The sequence below is a fragment of the Strongylocentrotus purpuratus genome, unplaced genomic scaffold (genome assembly GCF_000002235.5).
Source record: "Strongylocentrotus purpuratus isolate Spur 01 unplaced genomic scaffold, Spur_5.0 spur5_contig_815, whole genome shotgun sequence".
Classification (NCBI taxonomy): Eukaryota; Metazoa; Echinodermata; class Echinoidea; order Camarodonta; family Strongylocentrotidae; genus Strongylocentrotus; species Strongylocentrotus purpuratus.
The window spans coordinates 94,833-120,227 of record NW_022145519.1 but is presented as its reverse complement, the minus strand read 5'-3'; the positions used below and the strand labels follow the sequence as shown (position 1 = coordinate 120,227).

General features: G+C 36.6%; 1 protein-coding gene across 1 annotated transcript in view; it reads right to left on the bottom strand.

Moving 5' to 3' along the window:
* The window catches only part of LOC753954 (protein sidekick-2), an 80,794-nt gene that overhangs the window by 34,815 nt on the left and 20,584 nt on the right, over positions 1–25,395 (bottom strand). The window contains exons 6-8 of the mRNA XM_030978966.1: positions 1,548–1,705; positions 799–919; positions 174–290 (exon numbers count right to left, since the gene is read on the bottom strand). Of these exons, the coding sequence (XP_030834826.1) occupies positions 174–290; positions 799–919; positions 1,548–1,705 (396 nt within the window). The remainder of the gene's footprint in view (positions 1–173; positions 291–798; positions 920–1,547; positions 1,706–25,395) is intronic.

Genomic DNA, 25,395 nt, shown 5'->3' with positions numbered 1-25,395 from the left:
CAATGTGTCCCCATATGGTATGCCCCATTTGACATTATTTTCTCTTATATTAGAATTTCTAGAAATGACCAATAACTAATTGTAATATCTCTTATATCTAATATGATCCCCCCTTAATACAGTAGCCCTACGACTGCACGCGTGTTGTGATCTTCTCGTATCTACATGCATACCTTTCTCCCAATGTATTGTGGGATGTGGAGCGCCCTCTGCTGCACACTCTAGGTAGGTCGTCTCTCCTTCCAAGATGGTGGTGTCATTGGGAGACAGGGTGATCTCAGGAGCAATTTCTAAAAAGGCAAAAATTAGAGATGATATCATAATATAAACCACATTTCAACCATTGTCACTATGCTTAACAATATCATCATCATTTTCATCACCAAAACCATACTCCTCCTTCCTTCCCTCTCACTCCTCCCCTTCTGTTCCTCCTTCTTTTCTCACCATCATCCTCCTTCTTCTCGGGGGGGGGGGGGGGGGGGGGGGGGGTGGTGTTTCACAAAACTTGTCATCAGTGACAAATGACAGTTTTTGGTATAAGTTACTGAAATCCTTGCTTCTGATCGGTTATCAAAAGATTTGTCACTGATTTTTGTCATTTGTCAGCGAAAAAAGGCTTTGTGAAACGGGTGCCTGACCATCATCATAATGATCCCCACTTCCTGCTCTTCCTCCACATTTTTCTATCATCATTATCACCATCATCATTACTATCTCTACTATGGAAAATTAATAAGCCATATTTGACACATGTCAGCACTCTCCCGTGCAAGGATGGAAAATCAAAGTTCTTACCTTGCACTTGTAGCCAAGTGTCCACTATCTGTTCTCCCACATCATTGATGGCCTGGCACTGGAACATACCGCTGTCGGCCTTCTCAATGTTGCTCAGTTTCAAGCTACCGTCATCCTCCATCTGAAAACAACATTAAATTTTGCATGACACATGATTCAGGGCCAGACACAAACAGAAGACTAGTTTTCATCACAAAATAAGGGAAACGTGCCAATTAATGCCTCATGAACCTGATGCTAAAACATGAAATCATTAAATGTGGACAAGTTGACATACCCGATTGAAGTCTAATGAAAGAAAATCTAAGTCTATTTTAACAAAAATATAAATTCGAACAGAAAATGTGATATTTAAAGCATACATCACAAAGAAAAAATACCACTCTCATGGTTTTAAGCTTATGTTCTATCTTTATACTGGCCAAAAATTATGTCTTGCTAAACACACATATAGAAGTAAACATATCATGTTCCATTCAATCTTTTTTGTCTGGTAAAACCTTTATTTGTGTGTCATATTTCAAAGCAGGGATCCTATCAAGCATCAATTTCCCATATTTGGGCTGAGAGAGACAACTGTAAAACATACCTTGTCTTAGGGACAATTGCACTATCAAAGAATTCAAGCTGTCAACTTTTCAATTGACAGTTGAGTGTCCAAGGAACCAATATACTATCTACAATGTTTCCATATGTCTTGTTCGATTAAACGAAATCATAATATAAATGATTTGCATAAACAGACTTACTCTGAAGCGGCTGTTACCCATGGTTGTGATGTCAGCAGCGTTACGATACCACTTGATCTGAGGGGCGGGTACTCCTGTGGCCATGCAAGGGAGAGTGATGGAGCTGCCTGCAGCCTCCTGGATTATCCTCTCCAACGGGCTAGTAATTGTTGGGGCAACTGAAGATTAAAGATAGGGAGGGGGAAGAGAGAAAAAAGCAGTATGTTAGGAACAAATAGTAAAGGGGCCATTCCATGGTAACTCGCGTTACACTTAATGGGTACATTGACACGATAATGTGCCTATATCTTTAGAACTGCTAGGATCTACAAGATACTTTTTTCAAACATGGACAGGGTAGATATAGAACAACTGAATGAAACAAAAAAGAAAATTGAAGAACAAACATTTTTAGATTCTTGGATTATTGAATTTCGGTAACTCGCGTTACAAAAAAAGGACATGGTCAATTCTACGAGACCCTCTTTTCTCCTCATACTAGACAATCTTGACAAAATCTTTCCTATTTTAATTTGATAGTAGGTTGTGACTTACTAGTATAAGATCACAATATTAAAGATAAGAAACAATGGACTAGTAAAATGCAGGAAGCAAATATGTCGGTAACTCACGTTACGGTAACTCGCGTTACATTTTGTCCGGAGGCCATTGTCACCCCTATGTAATAGATTAAATATCACAGGACCCCTTAGAATATGGAAATATATTCATCTTTTTCCATTTAGCGAAATTTTCAGGAAAAAATATTACAAGAATCCTGTGTAATCTGCAATAAATTGGGTTTTTTTCAGCTACAGTCCCACATGTACGTTTTTGATGATAGTTTGAGATCTTAGGGAATCAACAAAAATGAAAAAAAAATTGTATTGAATTTGAAAGGCCCTAATGTTTTATGAACATCCATGGCATAAGGTTAGTGATAAATCAAAGAATTAACATAAGAGGTACATTTCTTTTTTTGATGTCATGTCCTTCTTCTCATGGAATGGCCCAAAGATTGTTTTTGTTTAAAGACAGAGATCTTAATGAGAACATACTCATCAACACTGCTCAAATCTATAATGACTTCAAGATGAGTTCTACAAATCAATCTATTACTATGTTCTTTTTTTAAAAATATCACTACTACTATTAATAAAAACATATACTTTCTACAGCTATTATTAGTTTCTGAATCATAATCACCAATTCTATCATTTTCATGAGTTCCATGAGTACAACAAATTGTTGGTACATATTTTTTAATTTCTTTTTGTAAGATAAAGAATTAAAAACGCAAGCTTCTAATCAAAATGTAGACTAGAGTCTCTGACATGAGAGGGAAAAAAATATCTTTTATCAGCTTGGAAACAAGGCCTGATGTTGCATGACAAGCACGCCCCAGAGCTAAAACTATTATTGGTCGCTGGAGATATGGATATTTGTCGTCATTGCGGCATCCAAAACAACATTGTTGATCATATGAGGGGAAGGGGATGTATGAAGGGAAGGGATAGAGCAATCGTGACGTACACCAAACTGCACCCTGGCCCTAGACAAGGCGTACACCAAACTGCACCCTGGCCCTAGACAAGGCGAGAGAGAGGGGGAAATAGTAAGATTCCTAGAAGAAAGCCGATCTGTAAATCTGTCAATGCGCAATTTAACATGATTAATCACTTGGTGCTCATGTGTCCTCAAATACTTTTGAAGTTCATCTCAGAGAGGTGGAGAGGAAGAAAGGGGGAGGGGAGAGAGAGAGAGAGAGAGAGAGAGAGAGAGAGAGAGAGAGAGAGAGAGAGAATGGAAAGGTAGACGAAGAAGAAGGGGAAGGGAAAGGGAGAGAAGAATAGATACAAAAAAGGGAGGAAAGAGAAAGGGAGGGAGACCAAGGAGGGAGAAAGGGGTAAGGGGAGAAAGAGAAAAGGAGAGAAAATAAAAGCAAATGCAGGGAAATATGCAAGACTGAAAGAGAGGGGACATAGGGTTATAATAGATATATATATATATATATAGAGAGAGAGAGAGAGAGAGAGAGAGAGAGGAGAATAGGGGATATATATCTAGAGGGAGAGAGAGAGAGAGAGGAAAATATATAAGGGGGGGGGGGGAGTAGAGAGATCAAAACAAAGACAAAGAAAAGGGGACAAATATCAAAAGAATATCATAGAGATAAAAGAGAAACGGAGAACTCAAAGAGAAATGGAGTGACAACATAAAGAGAGACAGAGTGAGAAAAAAAAGAGACAGGGATGGAGAGAGTAAAATCCAAAGAGACATCAAAGGAGAAACACATGCAGGGAGAAAAACTGCCTCATCAATACAATGTTGATACTGCATCATGAAATGTTATTAAAACTACAGGAAGAACAGGCTTTATTTTTCTTGCTATTCAAGATAAAGTAATTAATAATGTAATTCATCATTTCCTATTATATATCAGGTGAGTTTGACTTTGGGCAGAGGTATATGTATTCCGTTCATACATGGGACAATTTGCTACATAAAGAAGGTTTGGTATTCTCAAGTGATCTGTAGTGCTTTATGAATTCCAATACTTCAACATTACTTCTAAATTATATCTTTCTTGCACCACGATGATGAAAATACAGAACCTAGGGTGAATTTTCAATCCTGCAATCATGTTCATTGGGGATATAAGCTCAATTCATGTATCAATTAACGGGATCACGTACAATCAAGCAATGTTTGATAACATCAGTCTGCTTACAGTCGGCATCAAAAGATATCAAATGAGTTTTGCTTCAGAAAGTAAACTGATATTATCTTTGACTATAATGTCATTATAAGTTAGATGTCTTTTACAAGTTGACATAGTAAAACAGATAACAAAACTCACTGAGCTAATTAAAAGGCATGATAGACTTTTTCCTTAGTGCAAAATAAGAGTCTGATCGATTCTCTTTTGCTCAAAAAATGCTTTTACCTCAGATAATGTCCTCGTAGTATCATATGCACCAACAAGCATCAAATTGCTAAATACAAAGAGGCTGTGATTCTCTTTGCTATCCACAATCAGATAAGCTCATGTAACGTAAGTCAAGCAGATAAGCCTTTGAGCTACAATATTCATTGCTACCGAGTAAGGCGAGTAACATTGTATTCAGAGCCATTTTACCATCTTTTTAGCATGTTTCGCAAACAAGAGTAAGATAACTAGATATATGAACAATACCTGTACTACAAAATCGAGGAAGAGTTTTGCAGAAAATTATAATCTTTCATATGCTTAATTTGTCCTTTTGTTTTATGACAGAGAGAAGTAAAATTCAATTTTGCAACATACATAATTACAGAGTAGACCTAAACTTAATCCAAATTCAATTTTTCCACTTTGATGAGTGGTAGTAAAAAGAAGTGTATCTACATCTATCATTTGAATTCTGGAATATTTTTCCTGTTTGGTATTCTCCTACGGTCCTGCCCCATTTCATATCACGATTGCATTACAAGAGGCCATTACCAGTGATGGCTCCACAATAAGCGTGCATACACACTATCTTTCAAATGTCATTAAGCCATGGAATACTTTACGAGAGGCTCTTTCCCACAGCCAAGCCGGTTCCTTCCACCTCTTTTCTGTCACCCTTCCCTTCTCTCTTTCATTTAATTCTCCTTCTTTCTTTTCCAATATATTCTTCCATTTCTGCTTTGACTTCTTTAAACAAATATTCTTTACCTAGGTCACACTCGCAGTCCTACTATAATTATCCGTCACTTGTAATGACCTGATACTCGATCCCTGTGTGTACCTTTCATAATATAATAAAGTAATATTCATACTGTTAATGTTTCATTCTGACCTCTCTCATTTCCAAATATATAGCATATAGATTCTATTCATTGTATATTTTAAACTCCCCGAAATTATCATTGGTTCTTCTTACTCCTTTTCACCTACTGCATTTTTCAAAAGACGTATCATTCTTTTGTGAAGGTTTATAGTTGAATACAATTTTTTCCAGGGCTTTTGAATTTGTGTACTGAAGCTGCATTAATACTTTTACAAAGGAACATGAATTGAAGAATTGTGGACTTTATACATGAATTAGTTGAAACGTATCCAACTCAAACATTAATGTCAGCGGGAAACCATATCCCTCAATATATTTCAGAATAGGAGCTACATGAATACTCTTGAAGTGAACTTTGAGAGTTCTGGTAAAGGAGAAAATATAAGTTGTCAGCTTTCTCATTCTCCTTCATGTCGGGTTGTTTTGTAGAATATCAAAGAAGACATATTCCCTGAAAATGATTGCTCTGCTAATAATACCCTCGTATTTTTTCACATGAATAGAAATAGTAATGTTTGGACCAAACTTTCAAACTGCATACAATGTGTAGTAGCATTTTAAGAAATTTCTCTATGCAGTACTTAATTGTGACTTTCAGCATGATTGAATCAATTTTCTATTTTGATGATTCTAAAACCTCAAACTGAATTAACACCAATTCATATGTGGTAAATAATAAACCTTTCTTAATTGCTTTAGAAGAGTTTCTTTCAAGACCAGAACTCAACTTTATCTTTAACATCCCACTTGGTTAGGAGCTTTGACAATGGGAACGAAGCTTCATACTCAGACAAATGTACGAGTGAAATTGCTCCCGTAATACTAGAATGGCACTATAGAATGGCACGGGGGCTAAGACGATGGCACAGATCATCATCCCCGGTGTCCCGTTAGGGGACGGTTGTCGAGCAACACGGTACAAGGAGGAGAGGGAGACACATTAGGCCCGTCTTCATCAGCTTGAGATTCCCAAATAGCCCGCTATTTCTGATTTGGGAAATAATCCCGAAGTTACAAATCGCGTCCTCATCAGCTCGAGACTTGACCTCCAAACTCAAGCTCGAGATATTTTGCTCAGCGTTCGTGCATAGTGCGAGTCTTCGGGCTGGTGAGGATGCACCGAACAAACAGCAGGATATTTTGCAAACTAGCCCAAGATATCTTGGGATGATTATCTCGACCAAAATCCCGCTAATTGCAACTTCAGGCTGAAGAAGCCGCAAATTAATCGGATAATTTACGATGGGGATAGTTGAAATAGCGGGATATTTGGCAATCTCAAGCTGATGAGGACAGGCCTATTATGCCTCCTCCTTCTATAATCACGGAGGACGTAGTGGCAACGATGGAGGATGCCTTGCAAAGGATGGTAGAGTCGGGTAAACCCATATATGGGGAGAGAACCCATTTCTGAATGAAAAAGGGTGGTTTTAATCATATCATGTGATATGCATTAGCGAGATAACACAATATAAGGTATCTCGGCACATAGGGTATCAAAGTGGAGATTTGGAACAGATGACAGAACGAAACAGAGACTGGTATACTATCCCATCTCCATTCGAGTGCTGTATTCGAATGTGACAGGGAATGATATAGTGAACCATTCTTTTCAACATGATCTCATTTCACTAGATTGAAATATGGAAAATAATACCCATCAAGTATACTTTCTAATTCAATATACACTCAAATGACAAGGAACATGAGTGATATCTTCATTGTTAGAGTTCTGTACACAGAACCAATAGCAGCCAAGGGTGGCATATGGACAGATACAATGGATTAACATAACTACCGGTAAGAAGAAACAACAATTGAGTGAAAAGAAATTAAATAAGTTTTTAACACAAAGAAAGAAACAAAAAGAAACTGAAAATAATAAAGAATATAGATTTGTAAGAATGGAGAGATGAAAAAATTAACTCGAAATCTGAGAGAGAAATGCAAAAACTTAAATCAATGGATAATTGAAAAAGCAAACCAAAAAGGTAATTCATTTGAGAGGAGACAGAGGCAAAAAATATCAGGAAAAAAGGAGGGAACAAAATCAAATCAAGTCACAAAGATGTATATGACAATGGGGTAATACATGAGATAATATCAACAGGACAAACATTTCTTCTTTTGGCGAAGATGCATACAGCAGCAATATCGCTGCATAAACAGAGAATTATTTTTGCATCAAAATTCCGTCCAGGTCAGTCTCGCAGGCAGGCTCCCTCGTCTGGCCTGGCCTGCGATGGGTTGATGGCGAAGACAGAGGGAAGATGATTTGTTTTCAGTCATGCAACATACCAAGCTGAAAGCAGATCCCTTCTCAAGTTCAGCTCTATACAAAGTGCCATAAAGGCTGGCCCACCCATGGGTATACAGGCAAATATTGAAACGTGTAGGCCCGGTAGGATGGTATAGGGCACAAATACACACGGACGGACAGACAGAATCATAATTGGGAACACTTTTAGTATGATGGATGTAATTGCCATATGGAGTCTCCATACAAATAGCATATGCAATATTTGGAAACACTTGTGCCATGGTTTGGTTCATGCTTCCATTGATAATCCCTTGATACAGACAGTATATGATAATTATTGATTTGCCTATATATTCACAATTCATTGATCAATTTCAAACTTTAACCCCCAAAAGGCCATATTTTTTTTTCTTAGTAAAAACAAAGGAATATTTTGGGTGGTATTGCACTGAACAGGATAAGGTAGGTATCATAAAAGCAGCATTAATTAGCCTTCATTTAATTGGAAAAGTATCATAGATATGCGATTTGAATGGAAGTGCATTGTCTACACACTATGCCAATGAAACCTACAAGTATGGACTGGGTCAAGAAATCCCATTTCCCACTAGCCCTGCAAGTCCCTCCCCTCTCCCCCACACCAGCCCCTCGAAATATTTCATATAAAAACAAAGATTTGTCTGTCCATGTCAAACTCATTTAAACCAAATAAAACAATCTAAACTTGGACTTGGCTTATAAAAGATAAGAATAAAAACTTTAACTTATACACATGTCAACTAGCTGTCAAGCAATCAAATAGCTGTGCTGCCATAAGGTGCCCAACACTGGTAGTAATTATCGACATGCCCCTTGCTCTATGGCAATCAATATCCAATTTAAATCTAAAAAATGACAGAAATCATCACCATCCTACTGTAAGCATCGGTATTCTTCCAAAGGACGAAGACATGATTGCCAATTTTGGTCCCTTTTGCTTCAACAACAACCCACCTTGGTGTCTCTCAAATAAGAAACTAATTTCAGGGCTAAGTGGAAGGTCGCCCTGCCAGAGATTAAAACCACGATTCATATTTTCCAACTCATACAGGTCTGGTCTACGCATGTAAATCTTGATGATACATCTAAAGTGGAGGTAGGTTATAGGATGGGCTTCACCTAAGCGTGAAGCCAATATCGCACGCATGGCAGTCATTATCAAAATCAAGTCCCCGTGCTGCGGGGTCAGTCGGGTCTAAAATTGAATTATTCCCCACAACATATGCTTTCAGGCCTGACTAGGTGTTGGGAGACATGTTCATTGAAGATGTGATATTCCTTTTCTTTGTAGCCACATCGGGGATAAACATTCAACTGTTTTGGTTGCAGGGTTGACTTGGTTTTTCTAAGTGTTATCCTTCGTATAAGTAGCTTTGTTTGAAAATAAATCTGCAATAAAGGAATTGGTGGGGTGAGGTTTCAGGCTTTTATCCTCAAAGTTTGCTTATGGTTGGCACATGAAAACGAGCCTGCTTGGCAGGCCCCAAATAAAGGTTGTGCCAATACGATATTTAACAATGGGAGGGTTTTTCACACTTCAAATTCGACAACTGCACTTCTGCAAACACAGTTCTGTTAACACGTCATATATAAGAAGCTGGTAAAGCATTCCTATACTTTTTGAAAGCGCAGTAGGCAAATGTGATGAAAATGAACTGAGATTTGTGGTCAATGTCAATGAGGAATGAACAGTTTGAACAAGTCAGTATCTCATTTATAATTCACATCAAAGTCATCATGGTCTTCCTTCTACTCTGTCTACTTTGCGCACAGTAGAACAAAAACTACTCAAAATGCTTAAAGGTAACACAAAGTTTTGGTATGGGGTCATGAATTTGGTTCAAATGAACATATTGGAAGTATATGCGATCCTACAATATTCAGTGATCGTTATCGCGGTTGAAATCGAGTCTAAAGTTATAAAATTGTAAATGATAAACTCTTTATGTTGATAAGCTCCCTCGATTCTGAGATTTTCATAGTCGCAGCTACCTTTGTACGGCCGTAGGCGATATTTGAAATTCATCAAAAGTAGGGTTTAAATTTTCTAGTGCTTTTAATACATCCACAGGGGCATCCAAATATATCAAAATTGTAAAGAATCACTATCCACCCAATTTTCAAAATTTCCCAAAACTTGTATTACCTTTAACTTTAGGGGGGAAGTTCGTTTGCTGTAGGCCTACTATCTGTCACCTTAAAAGGTTCAGAAAGGTGATAAAGAATATCACTCTTGTAAGTTGTCTTACTGTAGGCTTCGTCTGGGTCAAAGGTCATCCAACATGTCTCTGATTGTCCAAGCCTCTAGCCCTGCAGTGACCTTCACTCAACTAAGGTCACAAAGTGACCTACATAAGGCACTTTATTTGTCAACAGCCAAGCATATGTGAGAGCAAATACAAAAATAAAAATAAACTCATTGTTGATAGAGTAGACAAAATACCCTTAAGTCCCCCCCCCCCAAAAAAAAAAACCCCTAACTTTCCCCCAAAATGTATTTATATGTACAAAGTACAGGTGTACATTCAGTACAATATCTAAAAATTGGGCTTTCATCTTTCATTTCAAAATCAATTTGTGTGAGTGGGTATAGACCCTCTTTCTAATAAAATGTTTGGAAATAAGATCATGCCATTTATCACTTGAGATTACAAAGTCTAATGTAAATTCACGTCAAGTAGGAAGGAATTATGTCATCCCGACCCGCAGAGCAACACATGCTCTGTTTAATAGTTCCTTAGGTTCATTGTACTCTTTTGAATTTGTAGTAGTATACTTCACTCCACAGGACTACTAGCTAGTTTATACCTTACCTCACCTACAACCCTTGGATAAGACAACTGGCCCAGCAGGGTGACAATTTTCCTATCTCATATCACTTGGCTCCAGAGGAAGGATGCTGTGACCCCTATATCTTCATATTTTATACTTCACCATGACCTCAAATTTGACTGAGATGGAAGGTACTAGGTAGTGATGTTCCTCAAAAACTTAGATTCTCCATCCTATATCAGTTTATGCCTATAAAATTTAGGTTTACACAAAAGAGAGGAGCTGCACAGCTAACCTTATTGGGTGGTATTCCGGTAGCGCGTACTAAGTTAGCGCGTGCTTAGTTAGTTCACACTTTTATGGAGTGCCTGTTGTGAACTAATTTACCCTGAACAGATTATTTTAATCCTTCAGTGAAAAGTGTCCAAAAAATTAATTTTGCACTGAAATAGGAAGAAAAAGATAATATGAATATACACTAAATTTCAACAAAGTCCTTGGTAGATTATCTTTGTCATGAATATTGAAGGAGGAAGATGAAACCTAGCATTCCATAGAAGTGCGAACTAAAATTCTTGTTTAGTCTGGACTTAGTCCCGGCTTAACTTATGAGAATACCAACCATTATCAGCAAGGGGCCAGCCACAATGGCAAACCCTGGGCTCTCCGATAAAGGGGGATCAAATGCCCCCATCTACTAACATTTGTGTATGTGTATGCTTTTGAAAGTTGGTAGAAAAAGGGACGGGGGGGGGGGGGGGGTTGATACCAAAGTGGGTGGTGAGAACCAGAGGGGTATTATTAACACATATTTTTAGCACATCTTTATTGTCCTTCTAGCTTTAAAGAGGTGTCATGGACGAGTGAGGAGGGGGGGGGGGGGATGGCACGTCTCCATTAACTCATATGGTTTTAGCCCATTGTTGGATACCATTCTAGCTTTCAAAAACAATGTTTGCTGCTTGATTGATATTAATCAAAATATAGAAGTGTGGGGGGGGGGGGGTGGTGGTGCATCTTCTAAGCCTCCCCTCTCTCTCTCTCTCTCTCTCTCTCTAGAAGATATAGCCAACACTCGCCAGCAAGCAGTCTGGGGTAGTCTTGGACCCTGGACCTGCCCCAGCTCACTGCAGGGGTAGCATAACTAGCCCAGCGGGTGGACACACGTGGCAACCATTAGGGAACATCAGTGGTAGGCAAGAGATACGTGAAGGATCGTCAAGCATCATCTTCAGTTCATTCATGAAGACAGTTGTTACAATTTACTAGATGAGATAGAGGGATGCAACATTAAGGTATTCTTGGCATATAGGCCAAAGCTCTTGCTCCATATATTTCTGCAGGCTAACTAGGCTAATTTGACTTGGAATGTCATTCAAATATATGAAATGATCCAACTTATCTCATTAAAATGATCATTAAATCAAATATAACACATCTTGAGCTACTGTAAGAATATAAACAGAGGCCACAATGCATTTCCTTTTTCATTCTTGTCTACATCACACACTTGTAACTTTTTTAGTTTCTGTTTAGGGAATGCCGTTAAAGTTAAATGAAACAATTTCCATTAAAATAATACACTTATCTTTCCTTTTGATGCTACATGTATTAAAAGATAGTACTTGTACATGCATTTTCTTTAATGGTTAATATCTTCATTAAATCTAAAATAACACACCTTTCAGCCACTGTAAGAATATGAAGAGAGGCCACAATGTATTTCTTTTTTCCTTCTTGTCTATACATCACACACTTGTAACCTCATTTTTGTTTCAGTTTAGGGAAATGCTGCTGAACTTAAATGCCACAATTTTCATTAAAATAATATCCCTTTCTTTCCTTTGATGCTATTAAAAGATAGCACTTGTACATGTATTTTCTTTCATGATGCTTTCAGTTTGTAGATAATATATTTTCTATGTCTTTCTTCTGAGTGACACAGTTTCATATTATAGCTTCACTATACACTTTGTTTGGAGCTCTAATAGCCTATTCATGATGCCATATCATATATACAATCAGGGGCATTGTCTTTTCTTTGCTTTTGTCTTTTCCTGCACCCAAAAGGCATAGAAACATTATTGGATAGCCATTTTCTCTTAAATTTCAGGCCATTAAAAGTAAGGGTCTGCTTGTCTTTTCTTCATTACTGTCTATTTCTGCTTCCAACCAAAGACTAGCAAGCACCCACTCTTCTTTGTTTGCAGTATCCAAAGGCAAAAAAGATCTTTGTATGAATTCCAAATAAACCTGATATGAAACAAAAGTCTCATATTTCTCAAGCATTCGTGACAAAATAATGCCATAAACTTGGCTGATAGTCCATAAAAGTGAGGGAGAAGTGGCAATATTTCTTGCATTATGATTTGCGAATCCCTCTCTTCCAGGCATATACCCTTTTCACACTGTACACTTTTACTGGACTTGGATGGCACTATGAAATTGTGATCCCACTAATCGGGCAAATGTGCTGGTGGATTTCTGACTGGGGTAGATAAACATGAATCAGAAAATGCCAGGTTTTCTGTCAGTGCGAACAGAAACTTGGGGCAAATTGCACAGAAGTCAAAATGATATGACTATTTTTTCAAAATTCTGAGCGTTTTCCACAGGTTTGAGATAATAATAATAATAATAATAGCTCGTTCTTATATAGCGCTTTTCAGGATAAGTTGTCCTGGGCACTGGATGGCAGCATCAAAGCACCGATCTACTTGTGTGTGGAGATGATGCGCACACTGCGAGCATATATATGCCTCAACAATAAAGTTTGCTGGTAATGAAGTAAATATACTACCACTTGCAGAAGTCGCAATTAACAAAGGTAACAATCTGTATACTTTCAAAGTTATTTCTCCGATTGCAGCGGATCCGAAGTACAACACCAGCTGTCTGCGGCAATGGGTGTGAAACGGGTACTATCTGGACTGACCCTAGTTTACTGCCCTCGAGGGTGAGAATTATAAAGGGTCAAACCTGGGTCGCGATTGTCACTGTTGATTCATGGGTAGTGAGGAGTATTTGCAGAAAACATTCTTGTCAATAACTCAGGGGAAAAATTCTTGGTATATAATGACCAGGCCTCTTCACATCAGGTACAGAACATCTTTAAAGGAACACAAAGGTAATAAAAGATAACGATGATAGAATTGAAATTCCATCGCTAAATTATGTGTATCCTTGATTTTGATGCTTAATCTATGAATAGCACATCATTTTGACTTATGTTAAAAGCAACTGACGGATAGAGGGATGAATAAATTACAACTATTTGTTTTACCTTAAATATTAAATATAATATGAGTTAGTGTGCATTGTTAGTGAATGCATGAGGAATGCCCCTATTTTGTATTGTTATATTTATTGGGGAGGGGGATAACTAGATGTAGGTAGGGTACAGATTTTTTCAAACGAGAATTCCCAATGACGATTACAGATTTGAGTGATTCCTTAAACTTTATAGCGATTAAACCATACAAATGCAAATCAGGAAATTGATTTAGCCATGCTGCCTGCTTTTGTTATGTGTACATTCATTGTTTCCAAAACTCAATCAATGTTGTTGACAATCAATCTGGTAAAGTCAACAAACAATATTACTCATTGCAAAACCAGGAACTTTTGTGACGTGAATCCTCCGTAAATTACAAATATGATCGTCCTTGTAGCAAAATTCAGTTTTGTAAATTACCAACAGTGACATGAAACTTTCATAAACCCTACGCAAACTTTGCAAACGATTTTTGATAATCAATCAGCAAGAAAATGTCAAAGACTAGTGTTTGAAATGATTGCCTGAAGTCTGTGAAGAGCCACACGGCAATTAATTCTTATACTTTAGCTCAGAGATAAAAACTTTCTTTTGGTTCTATTTCTTTGGCAGTGCACAGGATGATGAATGCTCAGGGTACATGTATATTATGAGCACCATCCTGCATTCCTCCCAGCAGGCATGTACGTAGGTAGGTCCGATATGATGGGACTGCATGAAGACATTTTATGACACTTCTGAGGCCTCCAGATATGCAATATGCCTCATACTACAAGTCTGTTGATAGGTATTTGGGGACCTTAGGTCAACAAAAAACTGTAAAAGTGGTTTGATTTATGGAGATGCCATTATTCTTTGAAGCAAAAACTGGTCAAACTTACAATTCTAAGGCAAACTGTTGCTACTACTACTACTACTACTACTACTACTACTATATTTTCTACTACCACTACTACTATCGCTACTTCTACAACTTAATGCACAATGTATATCTTACTAGCAGCTATATATATGAAACCGGAATATACAGAAAAGGAAGGAAATAATCAAGTGTCAGGAGTAGAGCAATAAAGTGGAAGCAACTATAGCAACACAGTAGCAACAGTAAACATAGATGGCATTAGTACATGTATTAATAATAGCAACAAAAGCAGTAGTACGTAGTAGCAAAATAATTAGTGTAGCTGGGGGTGTTTCAAAAAGATCCTAAGTTGAACTTATCTCTAAGTTGGACTTTAAAATTATGGAAAGCCATTGAATTCTTTGTAAATATTTTGTAAAAGTCATGAAACGGCATTAAATGTTGATTCAAATCATTTTATTTTCTATTATCAAGGAGATTTTATTTTCCGTCTTGATGTGGAATTTATAAAAGTCTGAAATACTTAACTTTTCACTTTTTTATATTTTAAGGCTACAGATGGCTCTCCATAATTTTTAAGTCCGACTTAGTGTTAAGTTTGATTTAGGATCTTTGTGAAACAACCCTTCGAGCAGCAGAAGCTGCAGTCTCATCGTACTACAAATCGTAGCAGCAGTAGGATAGCAACAGTATTTGTGACAGACATTATACTAAAATATACTATCCCTATAGCAACAGCAGCAACCGAATCCTCCGCTAGCACTGAACACAAGAAAGACTCTATAACCCCCACACCTGAACATGACATGATTTAAGGTCAAAGGTGAAAGTGTGATCAGATCATCAAGTTCAAGGTGGTACACCTAATCAGAATTCCTCAATAAGCTTATGGAAATAATTCAAACTAAATGCAGATTCCACAAGTTTTTCTCTATATTCCTTTCCAGTTTAAAGATGAAGTTGAGTTCTGGTCATGCAATTGCATTGTGAAAGAAACGGTGTGGAATCAATGAGAAAAAGGTTGATCATCTAGCATATAAGTATTGGTGTGTACTGCAAGGTTCTGAAATCATCAAACTGATAAGAAATTTGGCCCAGTCTTAGTATAGTTACAAGCAAGCTGTACACAGAAAGATGTATATGGGGCTACACGAACATGTGGGATAAAAATCTGTCCCGATTAGTATGTTGTTATATGCCATATTTAGAATATGAAAGCATTTGAAGAGCCATGCTTTTCAGGGAACTTTTGTTATCTGATGTTCTTCCATACTTGCAATATACCTCTTCCCAGAACTCAACTTTCTCTTTAAAGTGAAGCTACTCATTTTTGTATTAGGTCTTTGGCCTTTTCATTGTCATTTGGTTAACAATCAAATTTTAAAAAGCTACATAGTAAAGGATATCTGCCTGATGACTTCATTTGCGAAAAAAAATGAACATATTAGTCTCTGGTCCCAAGAATACAGGTCTTCAATAAAACCAAATCTGGTAATTTGACTCTGCATGGTCTGCAGGACAGAAAAGACAATCTAAGAATAGATACTAATTATCAAATTATAAGGCCGATTTCTAGATCAAAAGATGCATATTTCTTTTATATAACACTGGTCAGTGATAGTCATTTCTTTCATTTGTGCATAGTTGTTTACCCTGCAGTAGTAAAAAGATTTATTTTGCATTATGGATTAGTTAATCAGACTAGCCTAAAGGATTGTTTAATCCCATTATTAAGGAAAATTTGCTGTTTAAGAACTTGCAGGGAAGAGAGAAGATATTTTGTGGCCTTCCGGCATGAACAGATGTTTCTAAATGGACTGAAGTGCAGCCTGAAGACATCGCACTATGATTTGATTTTTGAGACTAGTAATTAAAACAAAGTCTTGTAAGCATGGTGCCTTGGAAGTACTGAGACATTGTAATGACTGCAGTCTGCTATTATATTCACTTTATCTTTGCAGCATAATTGATTAGCGTAAAAACCTAGGCCTGGAGAAAATATGAATAATTCAGGAAGTACCATTCCGACTTAAAAAGGAATCAAAATTGCTGGTTTCTGCAAGTAGAGAAGTATATATAATGCCAAAAACAAATATTCAAAAACTTCCATTTGTAAAACCAGAGATGAAATGATTCTGCTGATTTATGTATGTAAGGTAATATGATTTTGTTAGCTGCCTGCAAAAAGGTCTTATGTGAAAGCTATGTTTTTGTCAACAATGGGAAATTTCATGCACTGTACATCTGAATATAATTATGTCTCTATATATATATATAATGGAATAGACCTCTATATTACTTTACATGACAGGAGCTACTTGGAAAAAATTAACCTGCCTTACATAAGATATGTCAGTGTTGCCAATTTGAGTATGATTGATCGCAACTTTAAACATTCCTAACTTTTTTTTATGTTTAACAGAATTTACTAAAAACTTCACTGACTGGTTCCTCTCATTTTGTGCTTCTATTAAAACCCACTTTATAATACCAGGGCTGACTTCCCCTTTAAGATTAACCTGCCTTTCACCTTCTTAGGTCCTACCACCAGATGTTGTCAACTTTAATCTTCCAAGTTCCATGGGATAAACAATATCGTTCTCAATCCCACCTAGCTGGCTGCAAAAAGCTTCTTTTTTTAAATCAGATTTCATGCAAACATTCCCAAACAGGTTCCTCTCATTTGTTGCTTCTATCAAAACCAAATTAATATCAGGGTGGACTTTCCCTTTAAGATTAACCTGCCTTTCACCTTCTTAGGTCCTACCAGATGTTGTCAACTTTAATCTTCCATGGGATGAACAATATCGTTCTCGATCCCACCTAGCTGGCTGCAAAAGCTATTGCAGCACTTGACTTTCTGACCTTCCTAACTCCACAGACAGGTAGAGCATAACATATCTTTAGGAAAGCATATTTTCATCCTGCTTTAGGGTCAGTCTGTCTGGAAGAAAACAAATTGACAGAAAATAGGTGTGCAGCCAAGTAGATGAGATTTGAAAATGGGGGAGAGGCTGAGGCACAAGTGAGGAAAAGGTACAAGGGAATAATGTGTGATTTAAGTCAGGGAAGGTCCAACAGAGTTTGAGTAGAAACAAAATAATACCCGAACATGGAAATATAATTTGTAAGAGGAGAATCTCTAAATAGCTCCAATGAATAAAACATCTTTTATTTTCAATTGGGAAGGGCAGTTCTGAGTTTGTTTTTCTGGCAACCCCCCTTTTTGTTTTGGAATGGGGGCACCTACCCCATAACCTCCGGCCATGCCAGTATTGCACTGATATCTAATTTACTATTTTCATCACACAATAGTGACCTACCAAAGATTTTGTAATGTGATACAGAAACATTTCAAAATTCATCACCATCAGTGATATATATCCATGAACTTTCAATTTTAAAAAATTTACACAGGGAGTAGTCTTTAGGGAAAGTTTGAATTTCAATATATTGGGGCAAGTCATGAAATACCTTGTTTTATCTCGTGTTTCTCTGTCACATATGCTTAGGAATGATTTATTACGAGTCATCCGATAACAAACACTTCATTTTTTTTAACATTTGCCATAAAATGCCCAACCTTTCATACCCTGTGAACTTTCACATGAAGCCAATTTCATGTACCAGCCTGGGTAACCAAACTGTCGCTAAATAGGGCGTGAATAGTTTTGAATTCCGTCATTTGAGCTGTGACACAAGGAATACACCCCTTCATTTTACTAAATAGAAATTAAGTATGATATAAAGTAATACAATTACTTGTAATCTTTTTAGACGTAACGCATTTTGGCTAATCCTCCCAAAGGGTTAAGAATTTAAAGTAAACCGATCACAATAAAACACGAGCAAGGCCTTAACATGCTTGTCTTTTTGTTGTTGAAAATTTAGGAATGTTCCTTTTACAATTCCTGCACTAAAAGAACATGATCAACAAAGAAAAAAAAACATTAAAGAACAACAAAAGTAATTATTAAGTACTAGCATTTTGTTTTGATTGCTAGTGAAATACATAGTGTCTCGAAATGTCTGCATCTTTCTCTTTCCTTCTCTCCCTCTCTCTCTCTCTCTTGCTCTTTATCTGCAGGTCCATGACAATCTTTCTGTCTGACTTTGCCTGTATGTCTGCCAAAATGTCATCCTATTATGTGTTCAACACATGGCCTTACTGTCTGCCTGCCTGTTGGTTTGGCAGACTGCCTCTTTATGCAAACGATGCGTACATATTGTACGTAATTCTAACTTCCTTTCTTCCAAGACATGACTATCACCATGGTATTGGAAAATAGCATCTGGAATTGGGCTGTGCATGATGTTCAGGTGAATGATTTAGTGACGATTGTAATAAAGAAGAAAATCCATGTTTTTAGACAGAAGATTATGTTTTGTTTCTTTATTTAGAATTTATCTTCAATCTAGATGAAATCAATGAAAACGGGATCCTCACATCATCACAGATAACAAAGTTTTGAAATGCCAACACGAAAAAGAAAGCATTCTGATAAATTCCTGTTGGTTTATGATTTCACTGTATCTATAATTACCGGTATGCATCATCACATATTCACATTACAGAAGTATATTCATTTCAGCCAGATACAAAACTGTTTATCTGTGTAACGCAAATAGAGACCCCCCCCCCCTCATCGATGAAACAGTTTTTCAACGGTTACGATGATGCAGGCATCAACAGACATGGATGTTACAAGAAAACTGTCATCAAAGTTTCATGCAACTTGCACGGTACATGTAGGCCCAGACCGCAATCTGATCCCACATTTGGGATCATCCGTGAATTTGCGTCAGTAGTGATGTAGTAAAAACCATGGGCGTCATGAGATCACATTCAACAAGGTAATGACACGTGAATGAAAACTACGTCATCATCACTTCCCGATCTTCAGAAATAGAAAACCAAGCACACTTGAGACCTGTCTTTTATAAGTGACGTTTTTAGTTCAATCAAACTGGGAGTAGCTATGTTAACTGTTTTGAAACAAAAAATTACTGGTATACTAAATTTAATCCGTGTAAGCCTTTTTATTTTTTGATTCATTTAGACTGGTCACTATTTATATCCGTCCTCCATTCATTACCACAAACTATTTCACTGGGGCCTACAGCTTTACCAGCTTGCTTTTATGTACTGTAGGTCCCATCATATTTCTCTCAGTTAAATCAGTACTCTATATTGACCACTCATCTTTATGTTATTTAGTATGTATCATTGAAAAAAAAACTTGTACTTTATTTGAAATGTATATATATATATGTAACATGAGAAATATGGAAATAAATGAAATATATATCACATATAATCTATATAAAATATTAAAAAGTGAAAAGGAAAGAAGATTCATTTCATATAAACATATCAAAAACACCATTAAGCAGTTTATGAGTCATCAACTTCCTCAAACCACTTGGAGCAGTAAAAATAAGATTAGAAATTGAAAGTTGGGTGGGGAAAAAGTATCGCTATTACAAGCGATAAACTGATTCAATTACGCCTACACACTGCACTGGAAATGAAGGAAAATAAAAGGTAAATTGAGAAAATCTGTTACACTTAAAAGCAGATAAAAAGTAATCACCAACTGCTCATAGATTTAATTAAGCATCTTTAGAGATTAAATTATCTTTCTTCTAAAGAGCAAATGTACTCCTACAATACTGAAACAGAGAGCAGAATCTACAGCAGGATAGTCAATGAAAAATCATGCAAGCTATTATTCATGTAGGCAAATAGGATGAATTTTGAAAATTTTGAAATAACAGCTGCCTACCAATTTTTCGAGTGAAATAAAAATCATTAATCAAATCTTCTGAAGAGTGAAGATAAAAACAATATTCCTTTTTTTTTTCTCTCTTCATTAACAAAAGCTTTTAAAGTGTTCAACTAATAGACCAGTTCACGGTTAGCACATTACTGCAATGACCCCGAATATCCACAGATCTTCAAAACATGAAGAGGTCCCACTTTGTACATTGTGAAATAAATATTCCTACAGCGATGAAGGTGCTATATAACATAGCCTTTGTTTTCCCCTTTGAAAGAATACTTCCACCTGTGTATCATGGATTGCACTGAATGTGCAAGAATGAATAACGATTACATAACTTTCATGAGCACGTATCCAGTATTTCGTCTCCGTGTATTTCACAATTTGTTCTGCAATGACCTTGATCTGCTCATGCTCAGACTGCAACCGTGAACTCGCTTATTATTGATGATCATATCGTCAAACAAATTATAAGTTCTCTCCCGACCAGTGAAGATTTTTATCTATAATTCTAACAACAACAACAAAAAGTGTTTTCAATCCACAACATCAATCTGTGAAAAAACAAAAAGAAAACAAATTCCAACCCCTTACGACTATCACTGCAAATACACCTCATCCAAACTCCAATTAAAAACCCACTTCAATTACACTTAGAAATCTTTAGAATATGATGGTAAACCGATAAAGGAAACTCCACACCGAGACAAAAGGAAATGAAGTTATAATGGTTTCTCTCTCGGTCCTCTCGGAAGTTATTAAAATCTAAAATAATGCAGTTACCTATCAAGAAGAGATTGTGAAGAGAAACCACAACTGCCTATAAATATCACTTCATTTCTTTACAGAAGCAATCATGTAGCAGCTTCCGAGAGAAGATACATGTTTGGGAGGAGCCACTTTATCTTGTGGGAATCTACAAGGAAATTACATCATCAAGAAGGTACAATTTCCATAATGATTTCTATTATGAGATGTCGCTAGAGCATGAAATGGTCATACATTTAGGAGTTTATATTCTAGAAATAAATTACTGTTTTCATCTACAGCATTCTTTCGATCACGATGTTAAGAGCGACCGAATGTAGTTGCTTGATCATTTACATTCAATTTGCTTCAAAGTTGGAACAAAATATTCATTTATCTCAATAGTCCAACCAAGAATCCCAAGCTTATTCCCCTAAATAATACAAATACATATTGCTAACAATTCTCTCTGAATAAAATAACAATTTTAAAAAAAGGTCACAGCAAACACAGCACTCTACAACTTCTACAGCTCTATTTTCCACAAAAAGAAAACATTGATGACAGATATCCAAGCATCTTCTCAAAAACGACAATAACAAAAATAAAACATTGAAAACACAAATAAAAACAGCCATCACATCAAGCTAGAATTCCAAACAACAGTCACCAACCTGGGTCTAAATGGTACAAGCAAGGAAGGGAATATATATGCAAAAAGAAAAGGGAATACATGGGTGAATATATAATAAACATGCAAAAATCATGAATAATTTATGTCATAACGTATACATTTGTAATATATTCTATTACAAAATTGTATGCATACTAATCTAGGAAGCCTATATATTTCAAAGCTAGGTAAGGAACAATTTGCTATCGGATGATAAGGTGTACTTGTTTGTAGCAGAAGAAAAGGGCAAGATGCATAAACTGGGAAGGATGGGGTAAAGGAGTTGGGAGATTTTGCCTGGTTAAAATGGGAAGGTTGTACTCATCTAGAAATGCATAATATATCTATCCTAATGATAAGCATGATAATTAATAACAAGCAACTATAAAAATGGATTTGATACACATAGCACTATAAGATCTAAATTCTAAATAAAAAAGGTGACAAAACATTATTTCATACATTGGCAAGAAATACATATAAGGTTTGGCATAAGAAAATTAATGGGTATTATAAAGTGAAAATGCCATAGTGCTGTGCAATTGGGAATATATGTTTAATTTTTGTTTTCTTCTGAAGAGACGCTGAACAATACTCGGAAATGGAGAAAGAAAAAGATATCACAGCTCGTGTGAAGTTTGAATACACAAACTGACAAAGAAAATGAGGACTATAGGAGAGACTAACATGCAAAGCAACAATATCATTAAAAACATATATATCAGTGACAAATGACAATAACAAGAAAATACAAGAAAATGACTTAAACACATGCTGGTCACACAGACGCACCATTCATAAGCCTACACAATTAACATGACGAAGAGCGATACATTATTGGTCCGTATCATGCATACCCTTACAAATTTGTTGTGCAAAATCTTGTAAAAGCACTTGCGCAAAAGGAGACCCCCACAACTAAAATTACCCCCGCGAAAAGCCTGAAAGAGCGATTAAGTGGCAAAAGTCAATTTCACCAGCGGGACATTCCATTTGGGTACACATACGGTTTAGTAATCATTTGCCAGGTCGGGTATGTGCTTGCAGATATGGATGCATATGCCCTGAGCCGTGAATGTGGGCCTGTGCGTTGATATTTTAATGCCGTAAACAGCAGGTTTCTGCTCTCCAGAGTGATGTACTCTGGAATCAGCGAGCCGTTGAAGATGAACAGAAGCGAAAGTGAAATGCCTTTGGGGTAATTCAAAGATATAAACAATCGCCCATAGACACAAGAGTGTGTTTCGTTGTTTGGGTTTGATAAAGTGGTATCATAAAATGCACACCTAAAACTTTAATCCTGTCATGTCCTGCATGGGCAGATGAAATATTAACCTTGGCACTTTGTACAGATGTAAATTTGAATAAAAAATGAACATAATTACATTTTTTTTTATTGGAAATAGCAAGATGATAAGTTTTTAATTAAAAACGACAGACATTCAGGTAGGAAAATGATCCTTGTCCTATGGAAACAAATCTGTTATGGGGAGGTGTCATGGTAGACCTAATTATCATCATTTTAATCAATCATAATCACTGTGCATCCATGAATAATGTTCTTCCTTTACTATCTCATGATAAACGAGCTTCATTCTTCATAATTATCATTAGTCGTTTTTCTTTCCTTACCCTTAATTCAAATACTCTGTATGATTTTTTCAAAAAGTGCATTTCACAGTTTCAACTTCTCCTTGGAGCTCCTAAGAACAAAGCTTGACAAGCGCTTGTGGATAGAACTCAAGTTCTCTACCCAACTTCACATGACCTATCAAATTGTATTAGACAATTCATTGGCAAGTCTTCGTCTCTGTAATGATAGAGAATTACTAGCTCTTTCCTAAATCCAAAGGCAATATCTTCCACAACGTTTGCTTCCCGATGGCAGTGCACTGTCCAAACAAAATCGATATCGTCACAACTCTGAAGGTATCAAATATCTTCTTGTACTCTTCCATGATAATTAAAACTTTCCTTCTATCTGCCCACTCCTTCCCTCTCCCGCCCCCTTCCTTACAAATTGCTTCCTCTTTTTCATGAGTTTCTTTCTCTTCTCAACTTCTTTCTTTCTTTTCGAGGGGACATGATTAAAAACTACCCTTCTCCCCCGAATGAAAACAGAACCTAATACTCTGGCAACCACCTCGTATTAGGCTCCCATTTCGAACAGCCCCTCCCAAACAGACCTGTTATCGCCAGGGTGTGGACAAGAGCGTTGGTCGGCACGCCATCACACTCGCGGAACTGTGTTTTCCTAACCCCAAAGTATGTTTGTGGGACTACACCTGTCTCCATAGGGATATAACATAAAGAGGGATGTTTTTGCCGATGAAAATCTTCCGCGTGTCGCTCTGGGGGCTAGAGTTTATCGATGCTGTGCACATGAACAGGATGTCATGCAATCTTATTGCTGACCTTTGACCTATACTCTCATACTATCAGTATTCTGTAAACTCAAATTAGATTTAAACAGCTTATCGGATGGTTTCATGTTTTTTAAACCATTTTTTTACCAAATTAATCAAACAGCTATTACCCAGGGCAAAATTTCTTGTTTCTTAAACAGCAGAGTACATTTCCAGTAAACATGAACAATTTAGTTTAACTTTGTAATTCAGAACAATCTTAGGTATTTTTCTTTGCTACCTTATTGTTTCCTTCAGAGTATCATTCAAAGAGACACTAACCTTACAATTTACAATTCTCTGTTGTAAATTCCTTTACCTACATTTATTATTTAATTATGTCTATACAGCATCAAATTATATTTCTTCAGGAACAAAATTTCTTTATGACCCTAGTATGAATTTGGATACAAAAAGTGAAATTTATTCGCTTGTTTGGCATCATATATTCTATGATTTTTTTTTATCTGCATGTATGACTCAATAATACTTTAATACTCTTTAGAATAATTGTAAAATATTTCATCAGCTTTATTGTAAAAGGCACAAGACTAGGAAATAGCATAATTTGAAGTGAAGGGCTATTTTTAGGTGAATGGAGAAACTCATAAACCTCTCCCTCTCCCATCTTAAAATGAGGTTTGTTTTTCATTCTCTACAATTAAATATTATTTGTTCAATTTTCAATAAATTTGTCTACACAAGTATGGTATAATCGCAGGCATTGTACTATTTATCACAAGTTTTTAAAAGATCATATCTCTAGAAACAAGAGCCGCTTCTATTTACAAAACTTTGATAAAAATAACTTTTCCGGTCTAATTTCAAGTAATTGGAAACACCCACTTGATTGAAGTTCAAGCCCAAGACAATTTCTCCTGCTCTACCTACTCAATTTCACGCATGGCCTTTTAAAGAGATTCCGATTCAATCTGACAAATGGACCTGCGTATACATCGGGATTATGTTACATAAACAGACTGTCCTGCTTTTAGCAGTGGCGGTGTGGTACAAATCTGACTAATCGTGAAAATATACAAACTGCCAGGGTTTTACCCCGAATGCTACTTTTTGAAGCGTGAGTCACCAGTTTGGACTAAGTAAGGTGTAAATCACTGCTCCAACAGCTGTTTCGAGAGAGCCATATCGAAAATCTCATTTAATTGAGTGAAATCCTTTTATATTAAATTTGATATCAAAGGGGACTGCCCTGACAAGAATCAGCTTGGTATTTATGGT